This window comes from Rhinopithecus bieti, unplaced genomic scaffold (genome assembly GCF_001698545.2).
Source record: "Rhinopithecus bieti isolate Rb0 unplaced genomic scaffold, ASM169854v2 scaffold_24103, whole genome shotgun sequence".
NCBI classification, from domain to species: Eukaryota; Metazoa; Chordata; class Mammalia; order Primates; family Cercopithecidae; genus Rhinopithecus; species Rhinopithecus bieti.
In genome coordinates, this window is record NW_016810974.1 from 51,461 (window position 1) to 70,219 (window position 18,759).

General features: G+C 39.4%; 1 protein-coding gene across 1 annotated transcript in view; it reads left to right on the forward strand.

Moving 5' to 3' along the window:
- LOC108542986 (oligophrenin-1) overlaps window positions 1–18,759 on the forward strand; it is a gene marked incomplete at its 5' end in the record, with an annotated part of 95,937 nt that overhangs the window by 42,816 nt on the left and 34,362 nt on the right. Inside the window, one exon of the mRNA XM_017893300.1 lies at window positions 3,444–3,603. Coding sequence (XP_017748789.1) covers window positions 3,444–3,603 — 160 coding nt within the window. The remainder of the gene's footprint in view (window positions 1–3,443; window positions 3,604–18,759) is intronic.

The following is an 18,759-nucleotide window of genomic DNA, read 5'->3' on the forward strand; positions in this document are numbered from 1 at the left end:
GGGAGTTATACATGATATAAATGATGAATTGATGGGTGCTGACGAGTTGATGGGTGCAGCATACCAACATGGCACAAATATACATATGTAACAAACCTGCACGTTATGCACATGTACCCTAGAACTTAAAGTATAATAAAAAAAAATGAGTAATAATATGATAATATTATCAATTATTCTGTGTTCAAATTTCTGCTTCCTTTTTAGTTTTGTGTTTCCAGGGCGTGTGTGTGTGTGTGTTTGCGTGCATGTATGTATGTATGTATAGGGTGGGAAAGGCAAGCATACTTAATAGATGGTTCTGTGTTCTTCTAACGGGGACATACAGTGTGTGGTTGTCTTTGCCCCCAATTATTTTCAAGAGCGCAGCTTTCTGAGATTCATTTAATTGTCAGAGCTGAAAGTCCCCTTAGATCACCTAATAACTTCATTTTACAGATGAGGTAACAGATACCTAAGGATGGGAAAAGATAGGCCCAGAGACACAGTACTTCAGTAAAAGAACTGAAAATATTGAAGGTAGCTTCCTTGTTTAGGAGTCAGAGGGCATACAGTTCTTAGACTCATTGGATGCTAAAGCTGGGCGAGACCTAAAAGTTCATATAGATAGCCTCTCATTCTGCCAGAGGTCTCAGTCTGGCAGTCTGTCGACAAGATCCAGACCACAAATATATTTTATTTGTTCTGCAGTGTTTTGGGGAAAAAGTGATTTGGCTTCAACATTTAAAAAATCCAGGTAGTTCACATCAAAGTATACATTTCAGGGAAAAAGAGGATGTTAGCACACTGGATCTGCATGCCCACGTGGCAGCAATCAGTTGGGATGAGTAATGGTTTCTTGCTTTGGAATGGGCACAAGCTTCTAATTTACCATAGGCCCTACCACTCCCAAATGTTTTAACAAATATTATATTAGAGTTACATTAGATGTGACCTAGGAATTTCCCTTTCTTAAAACTAGAAGTAATTCTGTTGATGATATGTCTCTAAGTGAGTGGTGGGAAAATGGTGGTCTAGAGAATGTCTGCTTATTTAAATGTGGCAGCTACTTCTCACCAGGCCCATTTCTCTCATGTTAGTTACCTGCCTTGCCCCTCTAGACATTTAAATTTATGACCTCTAGTCTAAACCATGCAATCAGAATCATTTTATTCTGTACTGGAGACTTCTTACAACCAACCTTAGTGGACTAGAGTGTTCAAGATTCCTTTGCTGTCAAATAACATCACATACTCTTGTTTTTTATTTCATTCATCTTGTTAACCCACAATTTGGGATGTTACTTATCCCCCATACTGGTTTTCAAAATATATAATAAAAAGAGATGCTAAATGCAAAGCAATCTCCCCAAAGAATAGGTGAACTTCCAAATCTCATAGGAAGGCCAAGAAGGAAGAGTATCCTAAATGGGATGACAAGTAACTCCCACAGAGAATCAGAAGGTGGATTTAGCTTAGAAGAGCCCACATATGAGTTTTGCTTTATCCAGAAGAGTTAGACAAGCAGGCAGTGGGATGCAATGGGATGGCTATAAGACTGGGGGAGCAACAAATATGGGCTTGAATCTCTGCCTTGCCATATGACCTTGCCAAGTACTTTCCTCTTGGTAAACTGAGGCTTCAAAACTAAAATACTCTGCTTTTTGGAGTTGCGATGATTCTGTGAGCTGCTGGGACAGTGAACACAGATCAGTTCCTTTCAAAGCTCACAATAGGAGATACACAAGTGTCCTTGTGGTTTAGCCTTTTTGGGTCATTTGATGTTAGCATGGAGATACTTTTCCATTTTAATATCTGAAAAAACTTCTGTCACTAAAGAATAAAGATTAATTGCAGGGGTACTGAAACTGTTAAAAGGAACACATCACCAGCCCAGCAATATCAAAAGCTATGAATGGTTGCTGTTCATTTCCATCTGAATGATGCTCAGCCTTTGTCTAGGGCTTAACAGACTTCACATTAAGATTTGTCTAAGGATTCTTTATGCCTCAATTACCCACTCAGTGTTAAGAATCTGCCATTCTCTTCTGGGCCTTAGCCTTGGTAGGTATGGAGAGTGAGTGTTTCGGGTAGGCAGTTGGGCTGTTCCTACAGCCAAACTGACCAAAAGAGATTCTTGCCTTTTACTTGGCTGCCTCCAGGACTGTTTGGAAGAGCACTAGGGGAGCTCAATTCCTTTGCAAATAATTCATTACTGCCTGCTGTGTGACAGGCCACACACTTGGAAGTTGTTTATCACCTAGTAGGAGAGGCAGATAAGTAAACAGAAAATTGCAACTTACTCTGCTTGCCAGTGGTTTTAGTTAGGATGAGCACAGTGGGCTCTGGTCTCCCTGAAGATATAACGTTATGTGCATCTCCAAGGATAGATAGACATTTTGTGAAAGTATGGAGAGGGGGATATTCTTGGTAGAGAGAATGACATGAGCAGAGAGGTATGGGGGTCTGAAATAATGTGGTATAACCAGACAACCCTAATCCAAGCAGTTTAGTATAACAAGAGTGTCAGAAGTCAGCAGTGCCTCAAGGCTCCTGAAGAGGTAATAATAACAACAGATACTTCCCAGGGTGCCAGGTACCATGCTAAAGCAATTTATCTTTATTTATTCAATAACTCTCTGAACTGGGTGCTATTTTCCCAGGTGGGAAAACTGAAGTTCAGAGAGGTTAGAGTGAGTGAACTCACTGTTGCGCAGCTGGTGAGTGGCCGTGTTGGGATTCAAACCCAGCTTCAGAGCCTAAGCTGTAAGTAGGGATTGGAAATAGGGGTCAAGTTACTCAAGTTATGGAAGGATCCCAAAGTAGGAAGCCACTAAAGGGAATTTAAGTGATGAAAGTGACTAGGAATCAGAAAATCTGGGGTTGCAGGTTCTACTCTACAGCTAATTGACTGTGACTTCGAGCAAATTCCTTTCCTTCTTTGGGCCTATGTTTTTTCATCTGTAAAATAAGGAAGATGATCAAGTGCAAATGTTAATGATCCCTTTCAGCTCCTTCATATTTTGCTTCTCTAATGGGGGTCGGGAAGGGGCTGATTTAAGAGACTGGTAGGCATTCTCTCAATGTGCTTTGTGGTTCTTTGTACATGCTTTATACTTATGTGGGCTGTTCCTCTTGCTTGGAATGTCCTCTTGCTTCCTTTCTGCCTCTCCAAATAGTATCCCACTAGCTGTAGTCCCTCTCCATATCCCCGCCTGTCTCTTAATTCCTTCAGTGCTGTTAGCTAGGTTAGCTATGTCTAACCACTTTGACTCCTAGTTTTATACTATCTTGTATTCTTTGCTGATTGTTTCCTTTGTAATCTTTTCTTCCAATACATACTTTAGGCTGCTCCTTTCCTTCTACTTTTTAGTTTCTCTTACCCTCTATAGCACCTAACACAGTCTTGTTTGTAAGGGGATACTGGAACAAATTTTGTTAATCTTGCCCCTTTTCTTCTGGCAGTGTGTGTGAGCACAGCAAAGAGAATCTTATGACCCCCTCCAACATGGGAGTGATCTTTGGGCCCACCCTGATGAGAGCTCAGGAGGACACTGTGGCCGCCATGATGAACATCAAATTCCAGAACATAGTGGTGGAAATACTAATCGAGCACTTTGGCAAGGTATGCATTTTATTTTCTCACTACCTCTTTTCCAAACATGTGACACTTTCCCCCAACTGCCTTTTAGTGCTGTGTCTTCCTCCTTGGCTCACATTGACAATGAAAGGAAATCCCATTATGACGCAATGACATTTAATGGTAACTCTTACCCTGGGAAATTCATTCATTCAGCAAACATTGCTCAAGCTTGTAACTATATTACTTTCAGACACCATGCTAAATACTGAGGGTAATGAAGAAGAAAACGTCACTGTCTGTGCCTTTAAGGTGTTAACAATGTATAGTATTGAGACAGATGGGTAAATAGGAAAATGATAGTATAAAAATAGTCTATATACAGTGAAACTGTATGGGAGAAGATATTTATGTTCTCACTCATTGCTAGTTTCATGGCTGAGACCCCTATAACAAAAGACCGATTAACAAGAGAAAAGTATACAAATTTATTTAATAAGTTTGACATGACACAAGAGCCTTTAGAAATGAAGACCCAAAGAAGCAGGTAAACTCTTGCATTTTTTATACTAAGTTTGATGAAATGGATCATTGTGAAGATTAGTGATTAGGAGACAGAAGGATATGATCTAATGGTAATAAACTTAGGGGGATCTTAGCAAGGCTTGTTTGTTCAGATTCTTCTTGGTGTTTTTGTGTCTTCGAGGATAGGGATGTTCTTTACCTCCAGTTATAGGGAGGGTACCTCTAGAATGACCTACTTTAGAGAAAGGTCAGAGAATTCTTTTATGGCCTGCTCCAGGTGAGAAGGGGAGAAGGCAGAGAAACCTTCTTGCTTCTGCTGTTTCCACAAATGCCAAGGTGCCATATTTTGGGATAGCAGGTCCTGAACTCCATCAAAACTAAAAAGAAATCAATACTTATACTTATTTGAAACCCATCTCATTCCAAAAGTATATATGGTAGCATATTTTATATTGCACATAAAATATAAGGCATCATACATTATAATCAGGTCAAGTACAAAAGGTAAAACAAAGATAGAGTCAGAAAATGATGCCCAGAATGAGGTTAAGACAAATATTTATTGACAAATTCTTGTAGACTTGCAACAGATGGCCCTACACTGGGATATAAGCTTCATAGCAGCTAGTGCCATCCTAGGGAAAAGCATAATTCAATAAAGAAGGACAGGGAGGCAAAAGCAGCAGGACTTGGTGACTGGAAGTCACCAAGGATGTGGGAGAGGGAGATTTCTGAATCCTGATTTTCTGACTTGGCTGACTGGGTGGATGGGGCTGTCCTTCATACATACAAGAAATTCACAATGGGAAAGTTTGAGGGAGATAGAGAAAAGTTCAGTTTGGGACAGGTCACATTTGAGATTTCTGAACGACATCCAGAGAACAATGCCTCGCGAGCAGTTGACTATGTGAATCTAAAGCAGGGATCAGAAAGCTTTTCCTTAAAGGACCATATAATAAATACTTAAGCCTTTGCAGGCCATGGATCTCTGTCACAACTACTTAACTTTGCCATTGTAGTGAGAAGACAACCGTAGACAATATGTAAACAGATGGTTGTGGATGTGTTCTAGTAAAATTCTATTTACAAAATGGGAAACAGGCCTGTGGGCTCTAATTTGCTAACCCCTGTTCTGGAGCCCAGATGTGATAAATTGATAAATCGATTGATTCATCCAACAAATGTGTGTCGAGTACCCACTTTATACCAGGTACTGTTTTAGGAACTCTAGATATCATCTTCATAGAGTTTATATTCAAAAAGAGTAAACAAACAGTATTCAAAGGAAGTAAAGTATGTAATATTTTAGATTATAATGAACATTAAGGAGAAAAGCAGAGAAGGGAAATAGGAGGGGTTGGAAAGTGGTTTTGCAATTTTAAATACAGATAGGAAAGGAGAAAATAAGGAAATGAGGAGGGCCTCACAGAGAAGATGACCTTTCAGCAGACATTGATAAGGAGTAGAGGAATGATTCATTCACCTATCCAGAGAGAAATGATTCTAGGCTGAGGAAATGGTATGTGCACAATCCCAGAGGCAGAAGTGTGCCTGTCATATTCACTGTACAACAAGGAGGCCAGACTAGCTAGAGTAGATTAAGCAAAAGATGAAATAGGAAAAGATGGGCTTGAAGAGATAATGGAGAGGGACATACTAGATCCTGTAGTGGAGCCTTATAATCCACTGGAAGAATTTTGGATTTGCTCTGCCTGAGTAAGATAGAAGGGGGGTTTTGATCATCGGCATAACAGGATTTGATTTAGGCTTAACAGGCTTATTCTGGCTGCAATGTGGAGAATATGAAGGAAGTCAAAGCAAATCTAGATAAATTGAGATACATACTGTGTTCATGGAGTGGAAGACTCAACATGGTAAAGATGTCAATTCTTTAAAAAATAATCTATAAGTTTAAGGTAATCAATATGAAAATCCCAGCAAGATTTTTTGTAGATAAAGACAAGATAATACTAACATGTATGTAGAAATGGAAAAGAACTGTAAGGGCTAATACAATTTTGAAAAAGAATAAACTGGAGGTAGGTATTAATAATATTAATGCTTACTGTATTGCTTCAATAATCAAGACAGTGTACAATTGGCAGAGGTAACTTGATAAGTCCTCTTGTCTACTTCTTACATAAACAAATAGAACAGAGTAGAGAATCCACAAATAGCCCTACAGAGTATGGCCTGATTATTTTTCATGAAGGTACAAAAGCATTTCAAGGGAGAGAGGGTAGTCATTTCAATGAATTGTATTAGAGCAATTGCAGCTCTTCAGGTAATGAAAGTGAACCTCAACCTAAAACTCTCATTTTATATAAAATGAGCTCAAAAGGATCATACATTTATATAAATCATAAAACTATAAAACTTTTAGAAGATAATATAGAAAACTGTTAGAGCCTAGGACTTATTGAGGAGACATGACACCAAAAACACAATCCATTAAAGAAAAAAAATAAATAAATTGACTTCATCAAAATTAAAAAGTTTTGCTCTGTGAATGACCCTATTAATAAAATGGAAAAACAGCTACTGAGTTTTGGAAAAAATATTTGCAAACCACGTATCTGACAAAGGATTAATATCTAGACTAGACTATACAGAGAACTCTCAAAGCTCAACAGCACAAAAATTCAATCTAATTAGAAAGTGGGCAAAAGACGTGAACATGAAGTATGCATGGCAATTAAGTATATGAAAAGATGTTCAAGATCACTAGCCATTAGGGAAATACAAATTAAGACCATGATGAGAGATCTCTACACACCTATTAGAATAGGTAACGTTAAAAATATATATAGTGACAATACCAACTGCTGGCAAGGGTACATAAAAACTGGATCTCTCATACACTTCTGGTAGGAATATAAAATTTGGCAACTGCTCTGGAAAACAGTTTAGGAGTTTCTTTAAAACTAAACATGCACTTCTTTAGGATCCATCATTTACACTGCTGGGCATTTATCCCAAAGAAATGAAAACATGTCCACACAAAACCTTTATAGGGATGTTAATTAATATTTGAAAAAAAAATTATTTAAAGCATTTTACACATATTAGCACATTTACACCTCATTTCACATAAGAAGAAACCAAGGTACAGAGAAGTTAAGTGACTTGTCCAGGGTCATGGAGTAAGTAAATGTTGAAGCTCAAATTTGAAATCAGGCAGTTCAAATGTATACTTTACCACCTCTAGATCTTTGTTATGTGTCTTGCAAATGGGTACCTGAAGTAAGTGAAGGTGAAGGTCATTATAGATGAGAGAGCTAAGGAACTTTGAGGCAAGAGTTGCTGAAGGGTCATCCACATAGTGAAGATTTTTGATAGAAAATAATTTTCTAATCCTAGCATTTGGTGGTCAGATCATGGGTCTTGTACGCTTGGCTAAGGAGTTTGGTCTTTATCCTGAAGGCAGTAGGGAGCCTTGGAAGCATATTCTGAACATTCATTATATGATGATTCATTGCATTTTAAATGTCCTAATTCATTTATAAGTGGATAAAGGAGTGGCACAGCATCTCATCATTAGTATAACAAAATATTTTTTTTTGTTTCTATTCTATGCATTTTTTAGGGGCAAATGCCAACTTAAATTTTATTAGAAAATGTGTTGGTTGGCAAATGACCTCAGTCCCAATCTAGTTCATAAAAGTGTGATTTTGCTATGTTCAAAGCAAAGCAAAGCATATTATGCGGCATGATTTGAAGAGCAATTAAATGCTAGTTATCTCTTATTCCCAGGATATACTAGGAGGGCATTTCTATTAACTAGTGGTCAGCTGTTAAGTGAGGTTTTCACACCCTTGTAACCTGTTAATATGTGTTAAGTAGTTGAAGTTCTGACGTTTATGTGATACCAGGGATGTACGCTGACCATGTTTTCCAAACAAAGACATGGTAACCAAGGATCTTTTCTGATTTATGAATTTATTTCAAATGAAACATCTTACATGGAGATATGAAATGAAATCCCAGTTTATTATATACTTATCAAGTTATCTTTTTTGAAAAATAGCAGAATGATATGTGGGTGAAAATGTTCCAGAAATTCTAGACCTTATGTAGGTGTAACCTCACAGGGTGGTTGTGGGATTAAAAGAGATAATATGTGTGAGAGCTGATGCCGCTTCACACATATCAGGGATTATATGTTCCTGCCAAGTTGTTCAGTTAATGGGGTATGATTTTTCAGTTGAAATATATAACAATTTCAGTAATGTGTTTTTTTTTTTTTCCATTTATGCTTGCTCTTTAATAGAAAAGGGCTTAAACACATTGGTTTTAAGTTTCTTTGTTATTCCTTTCTTTCAGTCTCTCTTTTAGGAGCATCCAGGGTCTGTAAATACAATGTAAGTGAATCAGAAGAATTGATGCTTAAAGGAGTCTATTACTAAGTCTTTCTTAATTTTTTTTTTAACAACCTGAATGATCTTTTCTAAATTTTTTCTTTTCTAAGTTGGAAAATAGGTAAATAATAGAAGATCTACCTCTACACTGATTCCCGAGAACAACATTGCCAATTATTCTGAAGTTCTCTTTCTTCCCATCTCACTTAGCAGTATGTATCAGGGTGCCTGAACCTGATGTTGTTGGCTTGAGGCACAGAGGTAATTTGGACTGACAGAGGAAGGTTGACTTCTGTTTTCTGAACATTTTGTTTTGGGGAGCTGCCGGGAATTAGTGGGGAAGAGAGAGGTCATCTCTGAAGGCAGATCTTAGCAATTTAGTTTTGAGGACAGAGCTATTTCACCTAAGGGGACAAAATGTAGGGTAGATCCATTGAATTTTAGAACTGGAAAGGGACCCTAAAGACCTTCAGGTCCAAGCTTTTCATTTTATATGAAGCCTCTTTTCGCATGCCACAGTAGTGGTAACAGGTTTGCATTTCTGCAGCTCCGTTCCTGCTTGTCTACTGTTGGGAACATCCGCTCTCTCCCACAGTTCTTCCCAACTAGTTTATAAGAGAACTCGGATACCAGCCACAAACTTTTACCAGCTGTCTAACTTGTGTTTTGCAAACTCATATTCTCACCTACACAACCTGGCACCTGCCGTTTTCCTCCTTTATTGCTCCCAAGACCACTCTCAAAGAGCTAGAAAGCAGTGGTTCTGCCCCTGTAGGCTTAGATTTGTATTCAGTGAACATGGAATCAGTGTGGAGTCCTTTTTCTAATTCTGTGAATGATGGATTGTATTTCCATTTCTGAGATTAGGAAATGGAGGCATTGAATCTAGTAAGTGGCAAAGCTGAGACTTAAATTTAGGTCTGTCAGGTTATGGCTGCCCCTCGGGGAAAGGGGGACCTGTTTTATTGAGATGTGAGCTGTGCTTTTCTTTGCATCATTGATATTGACTTAGCTGTTCTAGCTACTCTTGAGTTCCCTCTTTATTTCCAGTCTTTCCTTTTTAGTGAGTGGGCGTCTGCTTTTTAATCATACAGGAAGGATGTTGCCTCACTGTGTCAAGTATAGTTTCTGGGAGAATAGTTGATTATTTTTTGAGATAATTAGAAAATCTATTATCAGTGTATGTCAAAATGGATTTTAGTCTTACTGCTTAAGATATATGGTTCAGGGAAATGGAAGACTGAATGGTATAGTCTTTTCTGCAGACATGGATGGTTGAAAGCAGTTCTTCCTGTAAACTGGCTGGAGAAAGCGGAGTTATTCTCAGTGTGGAGTTTGTGGGAACTCCAGTGTTGCCTATATTCCCAAACGGCCAAATGAGACCTCATCCAGGAAAAAAGCCGATGTTGTAGCAATGTAATGGATTTGAGAAGGCAAACAAGAGACCCTGTTAAGAAATGGGTCTCATTTATATACTTTTCAGACACCTATCTAGCAACCTAGAGGACACAGACCCTTCCAGTCCTGGTCTGTCTCTCCTTTCTCAAAAAGGTGGTGTTTGTGAATTTCAGTCTGCCACCAGAGGGTAGCAAGAGAACAGATGAATGTGTCCCTCCAACTGATTTCTGGAATAAGATAGATAGATAGATAGATAGATAGATAGATAGATAGATAGATAGAGATTTTAAAATATAAGTAAATGTAAATATATAGTTATACTTTATAGATTTTACTGTATAGATTTATATTTTATACATTTGTATTTTAGAACGTATCTCTGTATCTACCTACCTATACACACACACAAACACACACACACACACACTTTGGGTGGGGGGGTGTTGGTATGTGTAAAGAGAGAGAATCTAATTAAGCCATGACTCTACTTCTTCACATTTAATTTCTGAAATGATAAGGTTAAGCTAAAAGTTATTGAAAATAACATTTTTATTATCTGTACATGTAAGGATATTTTCATTAGTCTGTACATGTAAATCTAATATGTATTTAGCTTGGAATTTGGCAAACATTCTCAATTGAATCTGGAGAAAAAATATCTTGAAGTATGAATATTAAGATCAAAATGTAACCTGGAGAAAAATATCTTTGAGCAGAGAATTACTAAGATTGGGAGATTTCAGATGTATTTATTAGTTACAATGAATCTTTGAAAATGTAGCTTCAAATTTTCCACCTTGGCTAAGTGGAGATCTTCACATATTCTTCAAATGCCCAGTTATTTATAGCTTTGAAGTGAAGTCAGGCCCTGTTTGAGGTGAATAAGCATGTCCAAACCCAATGGGATAGGATGATAAATGTAGGAGGTAGTTGTGAGCTGAGGTTTGCCCCAACGTTCAGAGAGCAGAAAAGATTCCCCTTTTGATTCTGGTCATCCTAAGCATTATGCCAGTGATTCAGAATGAGGTGAAAATACCGCTCCTTCCCTTTTTCTGTCTCTAGCTGGGGCTTTAATAATAATTATCACAGTAAAAAATGATAGCATTTTTTGGCAGCTTGCTATGTGTCAGACATGGTGCTATACATTTGACACAAAGCATCTCCTTGATTTCTCATAACTTTATGTAGTATTTACTTACAGGTAAACTGAGGTCTACAGAGGTTAGGTTTGTATGGACTATCAAAATCAAATATCTGTTTTTATTTTCTTTCTTTTTTTTTTTTTTTTTTTGTTTTGAGACGGAGTCTCGCTCTGTCGCCCGGGCTGGAGTGCAGTGGCCGGATCTCAGCTCACTGCAAGCTCCGCCTCCCGGGTTTACGCCATTCTCTGCCTCAGCCTCCCGAGTAGCTGGGACTACAGGCGCCCACCACCTCGCCCGACTAGTTTTTTGTATTTTTTTTAGTAGAGACGGGGTTTCACCATGTTAGCCGGGATGGTCTCGATCTCCTGACCTCGTGATCCGCCCGTCTCGGCCTCCCAAAGTGCTGGGATTACAGGCTTGAGCCACCGCTCCCGGCCTCTGTTTTGATTTTCTTTTTGGAGGCTTCTAGTGTGTGTGGGTGGCGGAGAATATAGAATCAGAGATTTTGAGAATTTGAAAATATCTCCAAGGTCATACTGTCCATTCCCCTCAATGGCCAGCGATTTTCTTGTATCATATATTTTTTCCTTTGCTGTTCTCCTTTGAGTGGNTTGAGCCACCGCTCCCGGCCTCTGTTTTGATTTTCTTTTTGGAGGCTTCTAGTGTGTGTGGGTGGCGGAGAATATAGAATCAGAGATTTTTGAGAATTTGAAAATATCTCCAAGGTCATACTGTCCATTCCCCTCAATGGCCAGCGATTTTCTTGTATCATATATTTTTTCCTTTGCTGTTCTCCTTTGAGTGGCCTGAGGTCTCAGGTTGGAGCACTAGAGTCTAGATAATATGGTAAGACTGGGGCCAGTGTGCCAGAGGGCCAAATAGGTGTACTTTGGCAGCTAGACTTAAAGCAGACTGAGCTTCAGCAGTCTGGTGATAGGCCAATTCCTATTTGAGAGAACAGGAATCAATGGAGGAGCAATGAGAGATCGGGCGAACTTTTTCTTTGCTCTGAGATTTGGAGACTGAAAGCTGGGTCATTGCTACTTTCTTAGATTAAGACTTCTTACCAAGAACTCTGAAAACGTCCAGGCCACCTCTGTAAGCTCTTCAGATAACCCTAGAGGTGAGAATAATGGAAAGAATGGAAAAATAGCTTTAAACTAGACAACCCAGGGATTACATCCCAACTTCATCCTTTACTAGCTGGGTGGTCATCTAAACAAGCCAGTTTACCCCCCTGAGCCTTGTTTCCCTTATTTAAAAAAAATGATACTAATAATTAGACCTACTTCATAGAGTTGCTGGGAGGAGTCAATGAGATAAATGTTTCAAGTACTTTGTACATAGTACATTGGCCACTAAATTTTAGTACTTGCCCATGCCCTATACCACCACCCCTTTGCTGTATTGACAGGAGATGAGCTCTGTCTTTGTGGTGGCATTCCCTCCTAATACTTTTATTAATAACTTGATATCTACTAAGTCTTTGTAGTCAAAAGAGGCTTTTCTTAGAAGCCCTTACACCATTGTTTATGGTTATTAAATGATAGAGAAACTCTTTAATTTCCCAACCTAAAAGCATCTTAAGTTGATCTAAAAAGAAACTGCACTTGGAATCTGCCATCTCATTCTTAGTAGAAAACTCACAATCCATGCTGAGTAGACAGAGATATCCTTAATAGGATCTGATTTCATCTTCTCTTTCTCCCTTGATATTTTTTTCCTGAGACAACTGGGAAGGGGAATGGGCAGACAATTAGAACACGGATTACAGACTGGTTAGATATAATCAGTGGAAGTCGACAGCTATTTCCTGCAGTAGGTACTGTTTTTTAGGGGAAATGACACCTGATTGGGCATTAGAACTCTTGGATTCTAGTCTCAGTTCTTGGGCAAGTCACATCCCCCTCTTTGGACATAGATTTTCCCCTAAGTATATTGGATGAGTAGGACTAGACAGGATTCTAGAATGTTACATCTAAAAGGCCTTAAAGGCTATGTGTTTCTGAGACCAAAGACAGCCTTAGTGACAACCCTTTTATAAAAAGCTGGCTCTTGGTAACAACAGACGTGATAGTTTCAAAGTTCTCTACATACTCTAAGCAAACTCGGTGACACACTTGATGTTTAATGTGGTCTGTGCCAAATGCTAAGAGCTCATTATTTTTGACCCTGTTGCCACCTTTGTTTCTAGTGTAGTGAAGAGTATGGTTTTTGCTAATATAACCAGAACCCAGAAAGCTCAACATAGCCTTAGCCAGAATGTAAATGGAGACTCAATTGGAAAGCTGGGATTCATCAGGGCCAAGTCTTGTAGCTTTGATTTATAGAAAGGCAAAATGCTTTTTTTGTACAATCTGATATTTGCAGCCCTGAAGCGACATCTGGAAAGAATCTGGATAGTTGTTCATTTCTGCCAAGATTTCCAAGGGTTAGAATGAGTCTGGATCTCTTGGCCTTTGGCAATTGGAAATGACCATCTTATATTAAATTTCTTCTCTCTTTCACACCTAAAACATGACGGAGAAGAATCCATAAGGGGTTAATATGTGACCAAACTCAGGCAAGCAGTTTGTTAACCCTCTTCCCAATGGAGGTGATCGCTTGCCTGGCAGTGTCTCAAAGCCCAGCAAATTATCCAGATTTAGTTCCCAGAAGCCTTCAGGAGAGGGATTCCAGGAGTTGGGCTCCTTCCTGACTACAACCCAAAACAACAGCCAAGGCCCATCATAATGAAATAATATTCCTCAGATATTGCATTCTCTTAGACCAGGCCTTTAGAATGGTACTTAGTGCCAACCATATGCCCAGAAAACAAATAAGCACTGGTTTGCCCCCAGACTCTACTTTGGCCACCTTCTGGGATTTTTTTCTGAAGTCACTATCAAAGACCATGAAACCCTAATTGTTCTTAACCAGTCCACAGAAAGCCAAATCAGTCTGTCCTTTTTCTGGAGTTTTGGAGGGTGGGAAAATAAGTTCTGCCTGATACTGTTTCTACCCAAGGAATTATTTTAAACTTAAAATGTTTCCTTCTATGGTTTATAGTGGAAAGAGTGTTAGCCTTGAAGTCAGACACTTCTGGGTTCCTATCATAGCCCTGCTTCTTACTATCAGGTGGCCTTGGACAATGCACATTCTTTATTCCCAGCCAAGCCTTTGGCCTCACATCCTCTTTCTAGTCTTCTCCCCAGTGACTTGATCTAGTCTGTCTATGAGTTAGGAATTCCTACTTAATTTTTCAGCTACAGAAGAACCACTACAGTGTCCAGAGGAGGGAAAATGAAGGCCTATACCCTGTCAAGTTCTAGTGATATTTTTCTCAACTTTCCATTCATTCAGCTTTCTAATTATTCTTTCCTCCCTTAATCCTGTGGAAAGGGGTAGGAAGAGGGATTTATTTTGGAGTTACCCTAATGCACTGGTTGGTCAATCATGTCCTTCAAGCCCAAGTTGTCTTTGCAGAGAAAGGAATTTGTGTTCAGAGAAAGGAATTTGTAAACAATCAATAAATGAGTTAATATACATACAACACTTAGACATGTGCCTGACATGTAGTAAGCATTATAGAAGAGTTGACCATTAAAACTAACTCTGACCCATGGCTTGAACTTGGAAAAAGTTTGTTCCATCAAAGCCATTTTAGTCAGTCTTCTGGGTCAGCAGCTAGTACCACCATTTCCACCTTCTCCTATTACTGTTGTCACTACCTTTTCACAATGATTGCATGAGATACATAGGAACTGGTTTTGCATCCTGTGCCACCTGGTATTTGACCCTTTAGAAAATCCCCGTATACTATGAGTTTCCCATTCCTTTAGGATTTGTTTGTTTGTTTGTTTGTTTTGAGACAGAGTCTCTGCTTCTGCCACCCAGTTTGGAGTGCAGTGGCGTGATCTAAACTCACTGCAGTCTCCACCTCCCAGGGTTTAAGCGATTCTCCTGCCTCAGCCTCCCAAGTAGCCAGGATTATGGGTGTGCTCCACCACTCCCAGCTAATTTTTGTATTTTTGGTAGAGGCGGGGTTTCACCGTGTTGGCCAGGCTTCACTGTTGGCTGACCTCATGTGATCCTCCTGCCTCAGCCTCCCAAAGTGCTGGGGTTACAGGTGTGAGCCACCATGCCTGTTCTTATTTCTGCTATTTTAAAAGGGTAGGTTGTTATTCTGTTCTCAGAACCTGCTTAGAATAAGTCCTTTCATGGATACACAAGAAGCCACTGGGCATTAGGTAGAGCTTGCCGGGTTTCTTTCCTTGGACCTATTCTAACTCCTTTGTCAGCTCTGAAAGTTTTCTCATTAATATTGGACTGCCAACAGTGAGTTAAGAGATCTTGGGCCCATATTTTCTTTCCTTCCTCCTTTCTTAATAGAAGCTGTGGAGTTTTCCCCAAGTTACCCTTCCCAATTCCACTAGTTATATCTGTAGTTTACAATCCTGTTTTTAAGGTACCAATGTCACCCCTTCATTCAGTAAATACTTACTAAATGCTTACTATGGACAGGCGAAGTTCTAGGCTCTGGGGATACAAACAAAACAAAGGCCAATTTTTATGGGTCTCCATGTTCTGCTGGAGATAAACAATACATCAGGTGGTGGCAAGTGCTCTGAAGAAAAAGTAAAGCAAGGTAGTGGGTTCCTTTATGGAAGATGGTCAGACAAGGCTTCTGTTAATGTGTTATTTAGGCAGAGAACTGAATAAAGTAAGGGTACAAGGTATGGTAGATATCTCTGGGAAGAGCAATTCCATGAATAGGGAAAACCTAGTACAAAGGCCCAAGGCAGCAATGTGCTTGGCATGTTGAACAGCAAAGAAACCAGAGTGGCTGGGAGCAAGGATGACAATCTGCTCCATTTGTCTTCCCAAAGGGAATAGCAGTAACACACAGGTTAATGCTCATTATTAAAAAAGAGTTTTGAAGTGAGGCCTTTGGAGGGTCACAGACCAGAAAAAGAGGTAAGTGGATTCTTCTTACTACAGCAATTGCCAATATTTCCACATTAAAGCTTGGCTTGAATGTTTGCATCTGTAGGCCAGCTTTGGGAAAGATGTTGCAATCCATGATGACTGTAGGGGTTATTCAGGCCACATTTTAATCTTAGAGAAGACACACAACAGGAAGTTTCCCCTTTGCTTTTCTAGACTTTTCTCACTTAAAGAGAGTGTGGTTTTAAGCCTACCAAGCACCTTCTCTGAGCTCTGCCTACTGTCACATTGGAAAGACTGCTCTCAAACAGCTCCTTACCAATGAGCCTTTCAGTATACTTTCAGGAGACAGACCATGTGGACAACACCCTATCCAAGTGGAATTGTCAGCTCTCGTTATAAATCCTGGAAGTCAGTGAGCCCATATCTATCTTGAGGCCTGGGTAGCTTCTTGAAGAAGAGCAACCTGTGAGGAAAGGTTTTTTTTTCAATGAGAAGTGAATAATTTTTATAACTGGAGCAGGGAAATAAGATCATTTAATCTGACAGAGAGATTGAAGAGCCATTAAGTTCATATCACCTGATTTGCATAGCATATAACTGCTTTACTCCCTATTGCTTCAGTTTGAAAATTTTTCTGTTCTTCCCTCCCTTTCTCTATCAATCTCCTTTCCCTCTCCCTGTCCCCCTCTTTCTCTCTCTCTCCCTCCCTTCCTCCCTCTCCCCTCTCTCCCTCCCCTCTCCCCACCTATTTGTGTGTCTTGCGTTTTCTCTGTCTTTAAGGAAACATAGGTTTAAGTTCTTTTTAGGGTTTATAATAATTGCAATAACTACCACTTATTGAGTGCTCAGTATGTTCCAGGCTAGGTTCTTTACATCAGGTATACCTTGCTTTATTGTGCTTTACTTTATTGCCCTTTGCAAATACTGCATTTTTAAAAACAATTTGAATGTTGGTGGCAGTCCTGTTTCAAGCAAGTCTATCAGAGCCATTTGTCCAACAGCATGGGCTCACTTCTTGTCTCTGTGTCACATTAGGATAATTCTTGCAGTATTTCAAACTTTTTTTTCCTTCTTACGTCTGTTGTGGTGATATGCAGTCAGTGATCTTTGATGTTACTATGTAATTGTTTTGTGGCTCCATGAACTACACCCAGACAAGATAGCAAACTTAATGAATAAATGTTGTATGTTCTGACTGCTCTGCCGACCAGCCGCTCCTCATCCCTCTCCCTCTCATGCTTCCCTATTCCCTGAGACACAACAATATTGGAATTAGGCCAATTAAAAACCCAACAAAGGCCTCTAAGTATGCAAGTGAAAGTAGGAGTTGCATGTCTCTCATGTTAACTCAAAAGCTAGAAATGATTAAGCTTAGTGAGGAAGGCATGTTGAAAGCTGAGATAGGCTGAAAGCTAGGCCTCTTGTGCCAAACAGTTAGCCAATTTGTAAATACAAAGGAAAAATTCTTGAAGAAAATTAAAAGTGCTACTCCAGTGAACACACAAATGATAAGAAACCAAAATAGCCTTATTGCTCATAGGGAGAATCTTTTAGTGGTCTGGGTAGAAAATCAAACCAGCCACAATATTCCCTTAAGCCAAAGCCTAATCCACAGGAAGGCCGCAACTCTTCAATTTTGTGAAGGCTGAGGAAGTAAGGAAGCTGCAAAAGAAAAGTTTGAGACTAGCAGAGGTTGGTTCATGACGTTTAAGGTAATAAATCAGTTCTATGACATAAAAGTGCAAGGTGAAGCGACAAGTGCTGATGTAAAAGCTGTACCAAGTTATCCAGAAAATGCAGCTAAGATCATTGATGAAGGTGGCAACACTAAAAAACACATTTTCAATGTACATGAAATAGCCTTCTATTGGAAGAAGATGTCATGTAGGACTTTCATAGCTGCAACGAAGTCAATGCCTGGGTTCAAAGTTACACAGGACTCTTTTCATTAAGCGCTAATGCAGCTGATGAAGCCAAGGCCAATGGACCATTCTGTAAATCCTAGGGCCCTTAAGAATTATGCAAAATCTACTCTGCCCATGCTCCATATATGGAACAACAAAGCCTGAATGACAACACATCTGTCTACAGCATGTTTTACTAAATATTTTAAGCCCACTCTTGAGATCTACTGCTCAAAAGAAAAACTCTCCTTCAAAATATCACTGCCCACTAACAATGTACTAATCACCCAGCAGCTCTGATGGAGATGTGCAAGGAGATTAATGAATGTTGTTTCCATGCCTACTAATACAACATCCATTCTGCAGCCCATGAATCAAGGAATAAATTCAACTTTCAAGTCTTATTATTTAAGAAATAGATTTCATCAAGCTTTAGATCCCATAGCTAGTGATTCCTCTGATGAATCTGGGCAAAGTAAATTTAAAACTTTCTGGAAAGCATTCACCAATCTAGATGTCATTAAAATATTAATAATTTATGAGAGGAGGTCAGAATATCAACAAAGTAACAGAGGTTTGAAAAAGTTAATTTCAACCCTCATGGCTGACTTTGAGGGGCTTAAGCCTTCAGTGGAGGAAGTAACTGTAGATGTGGTAGAAATAGCACGAGAACTAGAATTAGAAGTGGAGCCTGAAGACGTGACTGAATTGCTGCCATCTCAGAATAAAAGTTCAATGGATGAGAAGCTGCTTTTTATGGATGAGCAAAGAAAATGCTTTCTTGAGGTGGAATCTACTCCTGGTGAAGATGCTGTGAACATTGTGGAAATGATAACCAAGGATTTAGAATATTGCATAAACAGGCCGGGCGCGGTGGCTCAAGCCTGTAATCCCAGCACTTTGGGAGGCCGAGACGGGCGGATCACGAGGTCAAGAGATTGAGAC